Source organism: Schistocerca gregaria, unplaced genomic scaffold (assembly GCF_023897955.1).
Source record: "Schistocerca gregaria isolate iqSchGreg1 unplaced genomic scaffold, iqSchGreg1.2 ptg001114l, whole genome shotgun sequence".
In the NCBI taxonomy this organism is placed as follows: Eukaryota; Metazoa; Arthropoda; class Insecta; order Orthoptera; family Acrididae; genus Schistocerca; species Schistocerca gregaria.
Window position 1 is genome coordinate 45,294 of NW_026062450.1, and position 13,830 is coordinate 59,123.

Consider the following 13,830-nt stretch of genomic DNA (forward strand, 5'->3'; position numbering starts at 1 on the left):
GCTGTCTTTGCAGGGTTGCTGTCTTGGCAACGCGTGCAATCCTGGCATGTCATGCCTACATGGCAAGGCGTGCTGTCCTAGCATGGCGTGTTGTCCTGGAAAGGTGTGCTGTTTTATCAGCTCTCTTGCCCAGTCGTGGTGTCTTGGACAGACGTTCAGTTTTGTCAAGCTGTGCTGTCTTGTCAAGGAGTTCTGTCTTGGCCAGGCATGCTGTATTGGCCAGGTGTGCTTGTCTTGGCAAGGATTGCTGCCTTGGCAAGGCATGCTGCCTTCGCAAGGAATGGTGTCTTGTCAAGGCGTGCTGTTTTGACAAGGCGTGCTGTCTTGACAAGTCGTGGTCATGGCAAGGCATGCTGTCTTGGCAAAGCGTGCTCCTTGGCAAGGCATACTGTCTTGGCAAGGCGTGCTTTATTAGCAAGGTGTGCTGTCTTGGCAAGGTATGCTGTCTTGGCAAGGCGTGCTGCCTTTGCAAGGCATGCTGTATTGGCAAGGCGTGCTGTATTGGCAAGGTGTGCTGTATTGGCAAGGCGTGCTGTCTTCGCAAGGCGTGCTGTCTTGGCAAGGCATGCTGTCTTGGCAAGGCCTACTGTCTTCACAAGGGGTGCTGTCATCGCAAGGGGTGCTGTTTGGGAAGGCGTGCTGTCTTGGCAAGGCGTGCAGTCTCTGTAAGGCGTGCTGTATTGGCAAGGTGGTCTGTCTTTGCAGGGTTGCTGTCATGGCAAGGCGTGCTGTCCTGCCAAGGTGTTTTGTCATGGCAAGGCGTGCTGTCTTGGCAAGGCGTGTTATCTTGGCAACACGTGCTGTCTTGGCATGACGTGCTGTCTTGGCAAAGTGTGGTGTCTTGGCAAGGAGTGCTGTCTTGGCAAGGCATGCTGTCTTGGCCAGGCATGCTGTCTTGGCAAGGTGTGCTGTCTTGGCAAGGTGTCTTGTCTTGGCAAGGTGTGTTGTCTTGACAAGGCGTGCTGTCTTGGCAAGGCTTGCTGTCTTGGAAAAGTGTGCTGTCTTGGCTAGCCTTTAAGTCTTTCCAAGTGTGCTGTTTTCGCAAAATGTCCTTTTTTGCAATTCATACCCTCTTGTCAAGTTGTGATGTCTTGGCACAGTGTGATGTCTTGGCAAAGTGTGCTAAAATAGCAAGGTAAGTAGTCTTGTCAAAGCGTGCTGTCTTGGCAAGGTGTGCCAACTTGGCAAAGCATGCCATCTTGGCAAATCGTTACATCTTGGCGAAGTGTGTTGTCTTTACATGGCATGCTGTCTTGGCAAGTTGTGCTGTCTTGGCAAGGAGTGCTGTCTTCGAAAGGCACCTGTCATAGGAAGGTGTTCTGTCTTGGCAAGGTGTGCAGTTTTGGCAAGGCATGCTGACTTCCCAACCTGTGCTGTCTGGTCAAGGCATGCTGCCTTGGCGTCTTGTCTTGGCGAGGTGTGCTATCTTGGCAAGGCGTGCTCTCTTGGCAAGGAATGCTGTTTTGACAAGGCATGCTGTCTTGGCAAGGTGTGCTGTTTTGGCAAGGTGTGCTGTCGTTGCAAGGTGTGCTGTCTTGGCAAGTTGTGGTGTCTTAATCTGATGTCTTGGCGAGATGTCCTGTCTTGGTAAGGCGTGCTGTCTTGGCAAGGCATGCTGTCTTGACAAGGCATGCTGTCTTGACAAGGCGTGCTGTCTTGGCAAGGCATGCTGTTTTGGCAAGGCATACTCTCTTCGCAAGGCGTGATGTCTTGCCCAGTCATGCTGTCTTGGAATGACGTGCAATTTTGTCAAGCCATGCTGTCTTGTCAAGGCCCTCTGTCTTGGCCAGGTGTGCTGTATTGGCCAGGTGTGCTGTCTTTGTAAGGTGTGCATTCTTGACAACTCGCGCTTTCTTGACATGGCGTGCTGTTTTGGCAAGTCGTCGTGTCTTGGCAAGGTGTGCTAACTTGGCAAGGCATGCTGTCTTGTCAAGGCATGCTGTATTTGCAAGGACTGCTGTATTGGCAAGGTGTGCTCTATTTGCAGGGTTGCTGTCTTGGCAAGGCGTGCTGTCCTGGAAAGGCACGCTGTCATGGCAAGGCGTATTGTCCTGGCATGGCGTGCTGTCCTGGCAAGGTGTGCTGTTTTATCAAGGCGTGCTGTCTTGGCCAATCGTGCTTACTTGGACAGACGTGCAGTTTAGTCAAGTCGTTCTGTCTTGTCAAGGAGTTCTTTCTTGGCCAGGCTTGCTGTATTGGGGAGGTGTGCTGTCTTGGTGTCTTGTCTTGGCGAGGCGTGCTGTCTTGGCAAGGCGTGCTGTCCTGGCAAGGCGTGCTGTCTTGGCAAGGTTTGCTGTCTTGGCAAGGTGTGTTTCTTTGGCAAGGCATGCTGTCGTTGCAAGGCGTGCTCACTTGGCAAGTCACGCTGTCTTGGTCTCCTGTCTTGGCGAGCTGTGCTGTCATTGCAAGGCGTGCTCCCTTGGCAAGGCATGCTGTCTTGGCAAGGCATGCTGTCTTGACAAGGCATACTGTCTTGACAAGGCGTGCTGTCTTGGCAAGGCGTGCCGTCTTGGCAAAGCGTACTGTCTTTGCAAGGCATAGTGTCTTGACAAGGCGTGGTGTCTTGGCAAGGTGTGGTGTCTTGGCAAGGCGTGCTGTCACTGCAAGGCATGCTGTATTGGCAAGGCGTGCTGTCTTGGTCTGATGTCTTGGCGTGGCGTGCTGTCTTGGCAGGGTGTGCTCTCTTGGCTAGGCATGCTGTCTTGGCAAGGCTTGCTGTCTTGGCAAAAAGTGATGTTTTGGCAAGCCGTGCTGTAGTTGCAAGGTGTGCTGTCTTGGCAAGGCATGCTGTCTTGGTCTGCTGTCTTGGTGAGGGGTGCTGTCTTGGCAAGTTGTGCTCTCTTGGATAGGCTTGCTGTCTTGACATGGCGTTCTGTGTTGACAAGGTGTGCTGTCTTGGCAAGGCATGCCGTCTTGGCAAGGCATACTGTCTTTGCAAGGGGTGCTGTCTTGGCAAGATGTGCTGTCTTGGCAAGGTGTGCTGTCTTGGCATAGCATGCTGTCTTCTCAAGGTATACTGTCTTGGCAAGGTGTGCTGTCTTGACAAAGCGTGCTGTCTTGGCAAGGTGTGCTGCCTTTGCAAGATGTGCTTTCCTGGCGAGGCGTGGTGTCTTGGCAAGGTGTGCTGTCTTGGTGTGGTGTGTTATCTTGGCAAGGCGTGTTGACTTGGCAAGGCGTGTTGACTACGCAAGGCTTGCTCTCTTGGCATGTTGTGCTGTCTTGACAAGGTGTGCTGTATTGACAAGGGGTGCTGTCTTGGCAAGGCGTGTTGTCTTGGCAAGGCATACTGCTTCGGATGGTGTGGTGTCTTGGCAAGGAGTGCTGTCTTGGCAAGGCGTGCCTTCTTGGCAAGGCATGATGTCTTGGCAAGGTGTGATGTTTTGACAAGGCGTGCTGTCCTGGCAAGGTGTGATGTTTTGGTGAGGTGCTTGTCTTGGCAAGGTGTGCTGTCTTCGCAAGGCATGCTGTCTTCGCAAGGCGTGCTGTCTTGGTGTCTTGTCTTGGTGAGGAGCGCTGTCTTGGCAATGCGTGCTATCTTTGCAAGTCGTGCTGCCTTGGCAAGGTGTGCTCTCTTGGCAAGGCGTGCCTTCTTGGCAAGGCATGATGTCTTGGCAAGGTGTGATGTTCTGCAAGGCATGCTGTCGTTGCAAAGCGTAATGTCTTGGCAAAACTTGCTGTCTTGGCAAGGTGTGCTTTTTTGGCAATTCGTGCTGTCATTGCAAGACGTGCTATCTTCGCAAGGCATGCTGTCTTTGCCTGCTGTCTTGACAAGTCGTGCTCTCTTGGCAAGGCGTGCTGTTTAGACAAGGCGTGATGTCTTTGCAAGGTGTGCTATCTTGGCAAGACTTTCTGTCTTGGCAACGTGTGCTGCCTTGGCAAGGCGTGCTGTCTTTACAAGTCATGCTGTCTTGGCAAGACGTTCTCTCTTGGCAAAGCATGCTATCTTTGCAAGGCATGCTGTATTGGCAAGGTGTTCTCTCTTTGCAAGGTGTGCTGTCTTGGCAAGGCGTGCTGTAATGGCAAGGTGTGCTGTCATGGCAGGGCATGTTGTCCTGGCATGGCCTGCTGTCCTGGCAAGACATGCTGTTTTCTTAAGGCGTGCTGTCTTGGCCAGTCGTGCTGTCTTGGACAGACGTGCAGTTTTGTCAATTCGTGCTGCCTTGTCAAGGCATTCTTTCTTGGCCAGTCATGCTGTATTGGCCAGGTGTGCTGTTTCACAAGGCATGCTGTCTTCACAAGGAGTGCTGTCCTGGGAAGGCGTGCTGTCTTGGCAAGGCATACTGTCTTCGCAAGGGGTGCTGCCTTGGCAAAGTGTGTTGTCTTGGCAAGGCATGCTGTCTTTGCAAGATATGCTGTCTTGGCAAAGCGTGCTGTCTTGGCAAGATGTGCTGCCTTGGTAAGGCATGCTGTCTTTGCAAGTTATCCAGTATTGGCTAGGTGTGCTGTCTTTGCAGGGTTGCTGTCTTGGCAAGGTGTGCTGTCCTGGCATGTCATGCGTACATGGCAAGGCGTGCTGTCCTATCATGGCGTGTTGTCCTGGAAAGGTGTGCTGTTTTATCGGGGCGTGCTCTCTTGCTCATTTGTGCTGTCTTGGACAGACGTTCAGTTTTGTCAAGCTGTGCTGTCTTGTCAAGGAGTTCTGTCTTGGCCAGGCATGCTGTATTGGCCAGGTGTGCTTGTCTTGGCAAGGATTGCTGCCTTGGCAAGGCATGCTGCCTTCGCAAGGAATGGTGTCTTGTCAAGGCGTGCTGTTTTGACAAGGCATGCTGTCTTGACAAGTCGTGCTGTCATAGCAAGGCGTGCTGTCTTGGCAAAGCGTGCTCCCTTGGCAAGGCATGCTGTCTTGGCAAGGCGTGCTTTATTAGTAAGGTGTGCTGTCTTGGCAAGGTGTGCTGTCTTGGCAAGGCGTGCTGCCTTTGCAAGGCATGCTGTATTGGCAAGGCGTGCTGTATTGGCAAGGTGTGCTGTATTGGCAAGGCGTGCTGTCTTCGCAAGGTGTGCTGTCTTCGCAAGGCGTGCTGTCTTGGCAAGGCATGCTGTCTTGGCAAGGCGTACTGTCTTCACAAGGGATGCTGACATCGCAAGGGGTGCTGCCTTGGCAAGGCGTGCTGTCTTGGCAATGCGTGCTGTCTTGGCATGATGTGCTGTCATGGCAAAGTGTGCTGTCTTGGAAAGGCGTGCTCTCTTGGGAAGGCATGCTGTCTTGGCCAGGCATGCTGTCTTGGCAGGGTGTGCTGTCTTGGCAAGGTGTCTTGTCTTGGCAAGGTGTGTTGTCTTGACAAGGCGTGCTGTCTTGGCAAGGCTTGCTGTCTTGGAAAGGTGTGCTGTCTTGGCTAGGCTTTCAGTCTTTCCAAGTGTGCTGTTTTCGCAAGATGTCCTTTTTTGCAATTCATACCCTCTTGTCAAGTTGTGATGTCTTGGCACGATGTGATGTCTTGGCAAAGGGTGCTAAAATAGCAATGTAAGTAGTCTTGGCAAAGCGTGCTGTCTTGGCAAGGTGTGCCAACTTGGCAAAGCATGCCATCTTGGCAAATCGTTACATCTTGGTGATGTGTGTTGTCTTTACAAGGCATGCTGTCTTGGCAAATTGTGCTGTCTTGGCAAGGAGTGCTGTCTTTGCAACGCAGCTGTCATAGGAAGGCATGCTGTCATAGCAAGGTGTGCAGTTTTGGCAAGGCATGCTCTCTTCCCAAGCTGTGCTGCCTGGGCAAGGCATGCTGCCTTGGTGTCTTGTCTTGGCGAGGTCTGCTATCTTGGCAAGGCGTGCTCTCTTGGCAAGAAATGCTTTTTTGACAAGGCATGCTGTCTTGGCAAGGTGTGCTGTTTTGGCAAGGTGTACTGTCGTTACAAGGTGTGCTGTCTTGGCAAGTTGTGGTGTCTTAATCTGATGTCTTGGCGAGACGTCCTGTCTTGGTAAGGCGTGCTGTCTTGGCAAGGCATGCTGTCTTGACAAGGCATGCTGTCTTGACAAGGCGTGCTGTCTTGGCAAGGCATGCTGTTTTGGCAAGGCATACTCTCTTCGCAAGGCGTGATGTCTTGCCCAGTCATGCTGTCTTGGAATGACGTGCAATTTTGTCAAGCCATGCTGTCTTGTCAAGGCCCTCTGTCTTGGCCAGGTGTGCTGTATTTGCCAGGTGTGCTGTCTTTGTGAGGTGTGCATTCTTGGCAACTCGCGCTTTCTTGGCAAGGCGTGCTGTTTTGGCAAGGCATGCTGTATTGACAAGGTGTGCTGTCTTGGAAGGCGTGATGCCTTGGCAAGGCATACTGTCTTTGGATAGCGTGCTGTCTTGGCAAGGGGTGCTGTCTTGGCAAGGCAAGCTCTCTCTGCATGGCGTGCTGTCCTGTCAAGGCGTGCTCTCTTGGCAAAGCATGCTGTCATGGCAAGGCATGCTGTATTGGCAATGTGTGCCGTCTTTCCAAGGTGTGCAGTTCTGGCAAAGCGTGCTGTCTTGGCAAGGCATACTGTCTTCGCAAGAGGTGCTGTCTTTGCAAGTTGTGCTGTCTTGCCAAGTTGTGCTGTCTTGGCAAGGTGTGCTATTTTGGCAAGGTATATTGTCTTGGCAAGGCATACTGTCTTGGCAAGTTTTGCTGTCTTGGCAAGGTGTGGTCCTTTCTCAAGGCGTTCTGTCATAGCATGGTTTTCAATCTTAGCAAGCCATGCTTTCTTTGCAAGGCGTAGTGTCTTGAGAAGACATGATGTTTGGCCCGGCGTCCTGCCTTGGCACACACTGCAATGGCAGCACACACTTCAATGGCAGCACACACTGCAATGGCAACACACTGCAATGGCAGCACACACAGCAATGGCAGCACACATGGCAAGGGTTGCAGATATTGGAAAGGCAGCACACATTGGAAAGTCACCCCATATTTTAAAGGTACCACACATTGTTAAGGCTGCAGTTGCAACGTGTGCTCCCTCTCATTGTATGTGGTTTTCTAATGATGTGGCTTTGCAGTCTGTTCTGCGTTTCCAGTGGGTTTCGCCTATCCAGTTTCTGATTCTTTGCCAATAACTGCGCCATTCCAGTGTGTGCTGCCTTTACAGTATGTGCTGCTTTCCAGTGTGTGCTGCCTTTACAGTGTGTTTCAGGCATAGCAATGTGTGCTGCCTTTGCATCATGTGGTGCTTTTGCAGTATGTGCTGCCTTTGCAACATGTGCTTCCTTTGCAGCACGTGCCTCTTTGCAGTGTGTGCTGCATTTGAGCATGTGTTGCATTTTCAGTGTGTGTCGCCTTTGTAGCTTCTGCTGCTTTCACAGGGCAAGCAACCTTCACAGGGTATGCATCCTTCATAAGATGTGTAGTATTTGTAATGCTTGCAGTGATTGCAAGGTTTGCAGCATTTGCAAGGTGTGCAGCATTCGCAATGTGTGCAGCTTTCACAAGGTATGCTGCCTTAGCAATTTGTGCTTTGTTCACAATGTGTGCTGCCTTTGCGATGTTTGCAGTCTCCACAAGTGATGCTGTCTTCGCAATGTGTGCTGCCTTCACAATGTGTGCTGCATTTACACAGTGTACTGGCTTCACAAGGTGTGCTGCCTTCACAAGTTGGTCCTTCTTCACAATATGTACTGCCCTTGCAGTGCCTTATTTCTTTACATGGTCTTCTTCCTTTGCATGGTGTGCTACCTTCGCAAGTTTTGCTACTTTCGAAAGGTTGACTGCCTTCACCAGATATGCAGCTTTTGCAAGGTAACCTTTCAATGGCAGCACACATTGTGAAGGCAGCACACCTAGCAAATGCAGTACATCTTGTGAAGCAGCACTCCTTGAGAAGGCAGCACATCTTGTGAAGGTAGCACATCTTCTGAAAATTGCACATCTTGTGGAGGCAGAAAACGTAGCATAGGCTGCACATCTTTCAAAGGCTACACACTGTGTCATGGCAGCACAGCTTGCAAAGGCAGCACACCAAGCGAAAGTAGCACACATTGCAAAGACAAAACACAATGCAATGGCAAAAAATCTTGGAAAGAGGGAAAACCTTGAAAAGAACAACTGCCTTCCAAAGGCAGCACACCTTGTGGAGGCTGCACACATTGCAAATGCAGGACACCTTGCAAAGACACCACATTTCCTAAATACAGCACTCCTCCAAAAGACAGCACATATCCCAAAGGCAGCACACCTTCTGGAGACAGTTTACTCTTGTGCATAATGTCCACAAACTCAGGGAAGAAACATAGGATGTGAACTTAACTTCGCATTCCTGCCGATTTTTGCGGGAACGGTCGCAGCATTGGGCACCTGGCAGTATGAGTGCTGGGTTGAGCTTCCGTCATGACTTCTGGTGTGGTGGGCGCCCTGTCGCTCCACATCAGCTGTGCACACGAGTGCTGCTTGCTCAGTGCACCTGCTGCGCCACACTTCTGTGTGCAGCACGTTCGTCTCTGTTCCACAGGTGTAGCTTATACGAGCGATCTTCCAAGCAGTTAATAATTAATGTATACCCAGCCATGTCGCTGTTTTGTGCTCTCACGTGTCAATTTAGTGGTACTCTTTCCTAATGTTTTATAATTCAATAGAAGAATTCTGATTAGGAGATTGACCTCTTGGACGTAGAGCACCTTTGATATTTTCTGCTAAAATGATATTACCTTAATGAAATCTGAAGAGAGGGACAATTTCGTATTTAAAGAAACTCTTCTCGATTACGTCGTATACTGCTGGAAGATATATATTAAATATCCAGGTGTAGCACTCAGTACAAGCTACAACTGTATGACATGTCAATTTTCAATGTGATCGACTATTATACGCTCTTTCGCCAGTATCACCGTCTCCATTTCATCTCCAGTTCCAGCATTAATTACGGCACTATATCCCAACACATCGTGTAGTGCAGTACCCTTTACTTCTCTAACTAGAATAATACCAATGTTTGCCTCATACATAAAGTCTTTCGAGCTACTTGCTTTTAGGGAGCTCCCTACGCTGTTTGTGTTTAAAGCAGCAATCCTCTAAGCTTGAGATGGGTTCATAATGTATCACATTCCATAAATCCAACTCTTTCATCCCATGCAATCAGTATGAAAGCTGTGGAAAAGTGTCACATACATATCCACCTCTTTCGCTTGGTTTGGATGAGGTAACCATTCCCCTCCCCTCATGCAATCTTAGTAAGCATCCAGCGAAAATCGTGCACAGACACACATGTGAAACTTTTAACTTGACCGAATCAGTTCGACAGCTGTGATTCAGGTCCTAGCGTAATGCCACCATGTGTTTGAAACCTCCGGAAACAATTCTGTTGCATGGTTCATACTGATGTCTCGATATCGCCATCGTGTAACTTACAACAAGTATTACATTAAGGAATATGGGAAACATTTACCACCTTCCGATATTGTTGAAATTGTTAGTAAGTAGAATAAAAGTAATCTCTAGTCAGGAGAAAGTAAAAGCGATTATTTGTTCCCACAGACAGAGCTTAACACTTCGTATCAGTACTCTGTCCCATCCAAGGGGCAGATTCGTTACTCTGTCGTATGCATATAACGAGATAACAGAAAGACTTCACGTCACAGCTACTCAGTTTATGGGGCTAGGTAACCTACACACATCGACATAACTCACTTCTTGTTTGCTAAGATAATATTAATTTCGTAAGTAAAATGACATTGCAAGTTGTTGTTGTAGTGAACATCTTCTAAACGCTTAATGCAAAGACATTATTAACACACGGTCGTCCTGACTGACTATGCGAGGAAGTAAATTAACTGGCTCTGTTAAGAGATGTATATAATTTTGAATCGTTTCAAAATAGATTCACGTATAATGGTCATTGATGAAAGTTTCGGCGAACAATAGAGTTAAGACTTTGATTACGATACATGCATCACATTCTTGTAAAGCTATTGTATTAATCGTGTGCTACTTTCGATATTTATCACAATTGCAGAAAGCAGCAATGAATATGTCTCGTCTCGTTTCTCCGGCCGTTTCCCGTACTGTGCGACCCACAGAGCTGTATCGCTGTATCAGCGGTCGATTGTTGCTGTTGCCACCACGGAATGATGGCAGTTAAATTCAAATTTTCTCCAAAGTATAAAGGATTCTACGAAATAAACGAAAATAGAAAGAAGTAACGAAAGCGGCAACTAGCAGTCAAACTCAACGTTCTTGGTGGTTTAATGCTATGACAATTTTAAACAATAAACTACGCAGTGGAACTAAGAGCAATTACAGTAAGCTACATTATACCCTCGATGTGCAGATTCATTAAAGTTTTCTTCCTTGCCACATCTCATTTTACAAACAACTGACTCTGACTACTACTTATGAACTGCACCTAACGCAGGCCATAACTCATGTCGAAGTTGTCCGTTACTACTATCGTATCCTTCTTAGGTAAGGAACGAGCGAAATAGCAATTTCGCGTTTAACATGCACTGACGCAGGACAGAGCATTTTCTGTTGCAGCATAGGAATTATCTTGTGATTACATCTACATGGAATTCATGGAAATCATTTGTAAGTTTGTAAAGTCAATATTTAGTAAAAGGTCCAACCGGATTACATACTGCATAGTGGGAATAATTGCTGCAGTTTTGGTGGCAACAACAATAAACAATCAGTGAATGCCGAGATTTGGCTGTAGATGAGTGGCAACACAGAGCCACCGTTACAGCCGAGTGGTTGATGAAACCTTGGCCGTGACCACAGCGGCTGAGGCGCGTGGCAACCGCACAGCAGCCCACACTGAGGTGTGACGTCAGAAGGCACCCCTGTCTTGGTTGACCACCCACAACGTGTTTCGCTGCATTTGATCAATTCACTATTTGCTCACACCTAAAACGTCAGTTTTTTTTGTATCAGTATAAACAAATGAAACCTGTTGTATAATACTTCCTCACGAGGGGCATTATTATTAACAATTTTACATTCAATTTTCTTCAATAGCTTATTTGCTAGGTACCCTATTTCCTCTTTCTACACTCAGTTAGCGTCAAGCAAACCACATGTATCTCCGAAACTTGGACCTTTTTACGAGGTACATCTCTATAAATATTAGGTACATAACATGTCTTTATAATTTACACGCAGAACTGAATCTTCTACGAAAAAGACAGACGTCAATCCTTATCTCAGTTAAAGATACACGTTGGAGTCTCTCCCTACCTGAAGTGGCGAACTAATGTCCGAAACTCCGCCCGTACCTCATTCTCGCATATACTGCCGCCTTCAACGTGTAGTCGCTGATTAGTTACGCCATTGTAACCTGTCCAGAGAGAGCCGTTTCGCCGTCCACAGATTATTGACTACCACTCCTCCGTAACACAACGTGCGCGGCCTTTATCTCCAGTTTAAGCATTTTACATTTTCCGTTTCAAGCTTTGCCAAATGACAGTCGCTCCCAGTCCGTGTTTCACGACCGCTTTCTTTGCAGTCTGCCGCCGATTGTGAGCTTAGCTCCTTCTCCAGTCACATAACGTTTGTTCCAGCGCTGAATCTAAAGACTGATGCCCCTTGTTACTCTATGCCATGAATGGTGATCTGCATTACGAAGAGCTGAATGAAAAGGCAACGTAGACTCTTATTTTAAACTGATGGAAGTAACCTCGAACCCGATATTCAAATCAGAGCTTTCCTTCAACGAAATAACATGTTCCCTGTAGTGTTGCAAGCTGTGACGAAAAAAGGAATCTATTTATTTCCATTCTCTAGAAAAACAGTACAAAAAATCCACTAATCCCAGATTTGTAATACACATTAATTTGAAAGGGCTGGCCAACGCTGCGGCAGGGAACGAAGGCAATCCAAAGTTTATTCCACACCGCCTGACTGCGTTATGCGATACTCTCTGGCGCTGTGTGCTGACGGATTTGAAATCGCAGCCGCCTGTCTCTGTGACGTGGCAGTCTTGTTCGCTCACAGTTATTTCATATTTCGTGTTAACTCCTTTCGTGCTAAATGACCGCAGCCTTCTCTGCACGCATACGAAAACAGATTAAAATTTTTTTTTTCATTTCACGAAAATGCGTGATTCGCGCCGAACCAGCGATATAACGTTGTATTGGCGCCTCGCGTGGCAGAAGACGTTGACTGCGAAAGGAGTTTCGGAGGACGCAGTGCAGCCGTTGGCCGACAGATGGCAGCAGGCGACTTGCCGTGTTCGGCAGTGATATAAACAATAAGACGCTAAAAAGAAATAAACAGCGCGGAAAAGAGTAACATGTCTACTGGGCGTCTTGTGACACGCGGCGATCAAAATAGTGCACACGAAAATTCTGATAGCCTTTTGTTGACAATTGTAAATATCGAAAGCGGGAGAAAGGTTAAGCGTAAAAATAAAATCTTTGCTTCCCTGTGTTTCCGTTTTGTAACAGGAATACTATGTTCATATTTACTTTCATTGCGTGAAAACATTCCTTAGCAGTTCTAGATATGGCTGATGAATGTGTTTTTCACAAACGGATCTTCCACTACCGCTTGTGGTTCGTCATGTAAACACTGTCAAATCGGTTTTCGAAATGCGGTTACTGGTTCCGGATTGTTTACTATATTTTAAAGGTAAAACACGCTACCACAACATTCCATCATTTTACCGTTTGAAGCACAATCGTTTCATCAGAGACTAAGTATGGAATTCCTGGGGATGCGGTCAGCGCTCTAGTGGGTTCTTCTCTGGCAAGAACGACAGTGCACGACGACAAAATCTCGCTTGAACAGCACTGCTTAAGTTACGCCTCTCTTCACACACGTGGCACACAGTCTCTGGATGACTTCCAATCGGGTCGTCCGCCCATGTTCCGCCACGTCACTCGAATACCAGCACTGGCTACACGAAATCGCCAAATAATGACATTGTATTGACTTTGAACGCATTTAATTACGCTTACAGATCTTAGTAGCGTAGAAGCCGAATGTATTTTTCTGTTGATTCTCCTTCTTCTGCAGCCCACAGAGCTTTGTCAGTGCCCCAGCGATTGATTGTTGCTGGTAGCCTTCCGCAACGTCGGCAGTGAAACTTTCTAGCTAGTAATGTCTATATTACTAAGGAAATGAAAACGGAGGAAAATGATAATAATTGCACAACCACCAGTCAAACGTAACGTTTAGCGATGTTATAGGCGAGCAAAGCCTTAAGCCATAAATTACGACAATGGGGCACGCATAACCGTTATTGCATGAAACCACATTCAGAGTTGGGGCTTCCGCGCACAATGTCGCAAAAGTTACCGTTATATCCAAACGAAATTACGCATCGTATTCTTCGATGAAAAATGCCACAGACTTCCACTGATCACTTGTGGCGTAATGTTTTCATAACACTTCCACCTCACTACAGTAAACGGTTGTCAGCTCTATTACACATTCTGTCCGATGTAGAAGCACTTCAATATTTCCGCAATAGTAATTTAGGAGATACTCAAAGCTGTCACCTTTGGTCTTCTTATTTATCACGTCAGTATTCACGTATGTTATGTGAGCGTCGACCACCGGTTTGTTCACACGGAGAGATAATGATTTATTGTCATCAAACAGCACATGTGGAAACCGAATCACGAAACTCATCGTTCATCGGTACATGAGTTAACTATCGCATTCGTCTCTAGAAAACTGTACTTATTGATAAAAGCGACAGTAATTTCCATAACCGTTCTCTTTCCGTAGCTAAATGTTTCGTCAACGGTTAATTGCATTCTTCTTAGTCAAGTGTTTTCAGTTCTTCAGCAATACACAAAGCTACAGTTTCAAAGACGACATATTTATAAAATGCCGCTAAAACAGCACTGTGCCGAAAGTTCCGTTACGACTGGAAACGGAGTGTGTCGCAGCGACATTCTTGTGGCTCGCACTGCCGGCGTTCTTGGCCTGCTGAGA

The 13,830-nt window shown here is 47.6% G+C and overlaps 1 protein-coding gene across 1 annotated transcript; it reads right to left on the minus strand.

The window, feature by feature from the left end:
• Positions 1 to 2,140: 2,140 nt before the first annotated feature.
• Positions 2,141 to 2,866, minus strand: LOC126328315 (prespore vesicle protein-like). The gene has a single exon (XM_049996017.1). The coding sequence runs from the start codon at positions 2,864 to 2,866 to the stop codon at positions 2,141 to 2,143; it is 726 nt and encodes a 241-aa protein (XP_049851974.1).
• Positions 2,867 to 13,830: the final 10,964 nt, after the last annotated feature.

What these genes read in the sequence shown, in the direction of transcription:
- LOC126328315 (XM_049996017.1), bottom strand. Translation starts at nt 2,866, where the DNA reads ATGTCAAGACAGCAAGCCTATCCAAGAGAGCACAACTTGCCAAGACAG.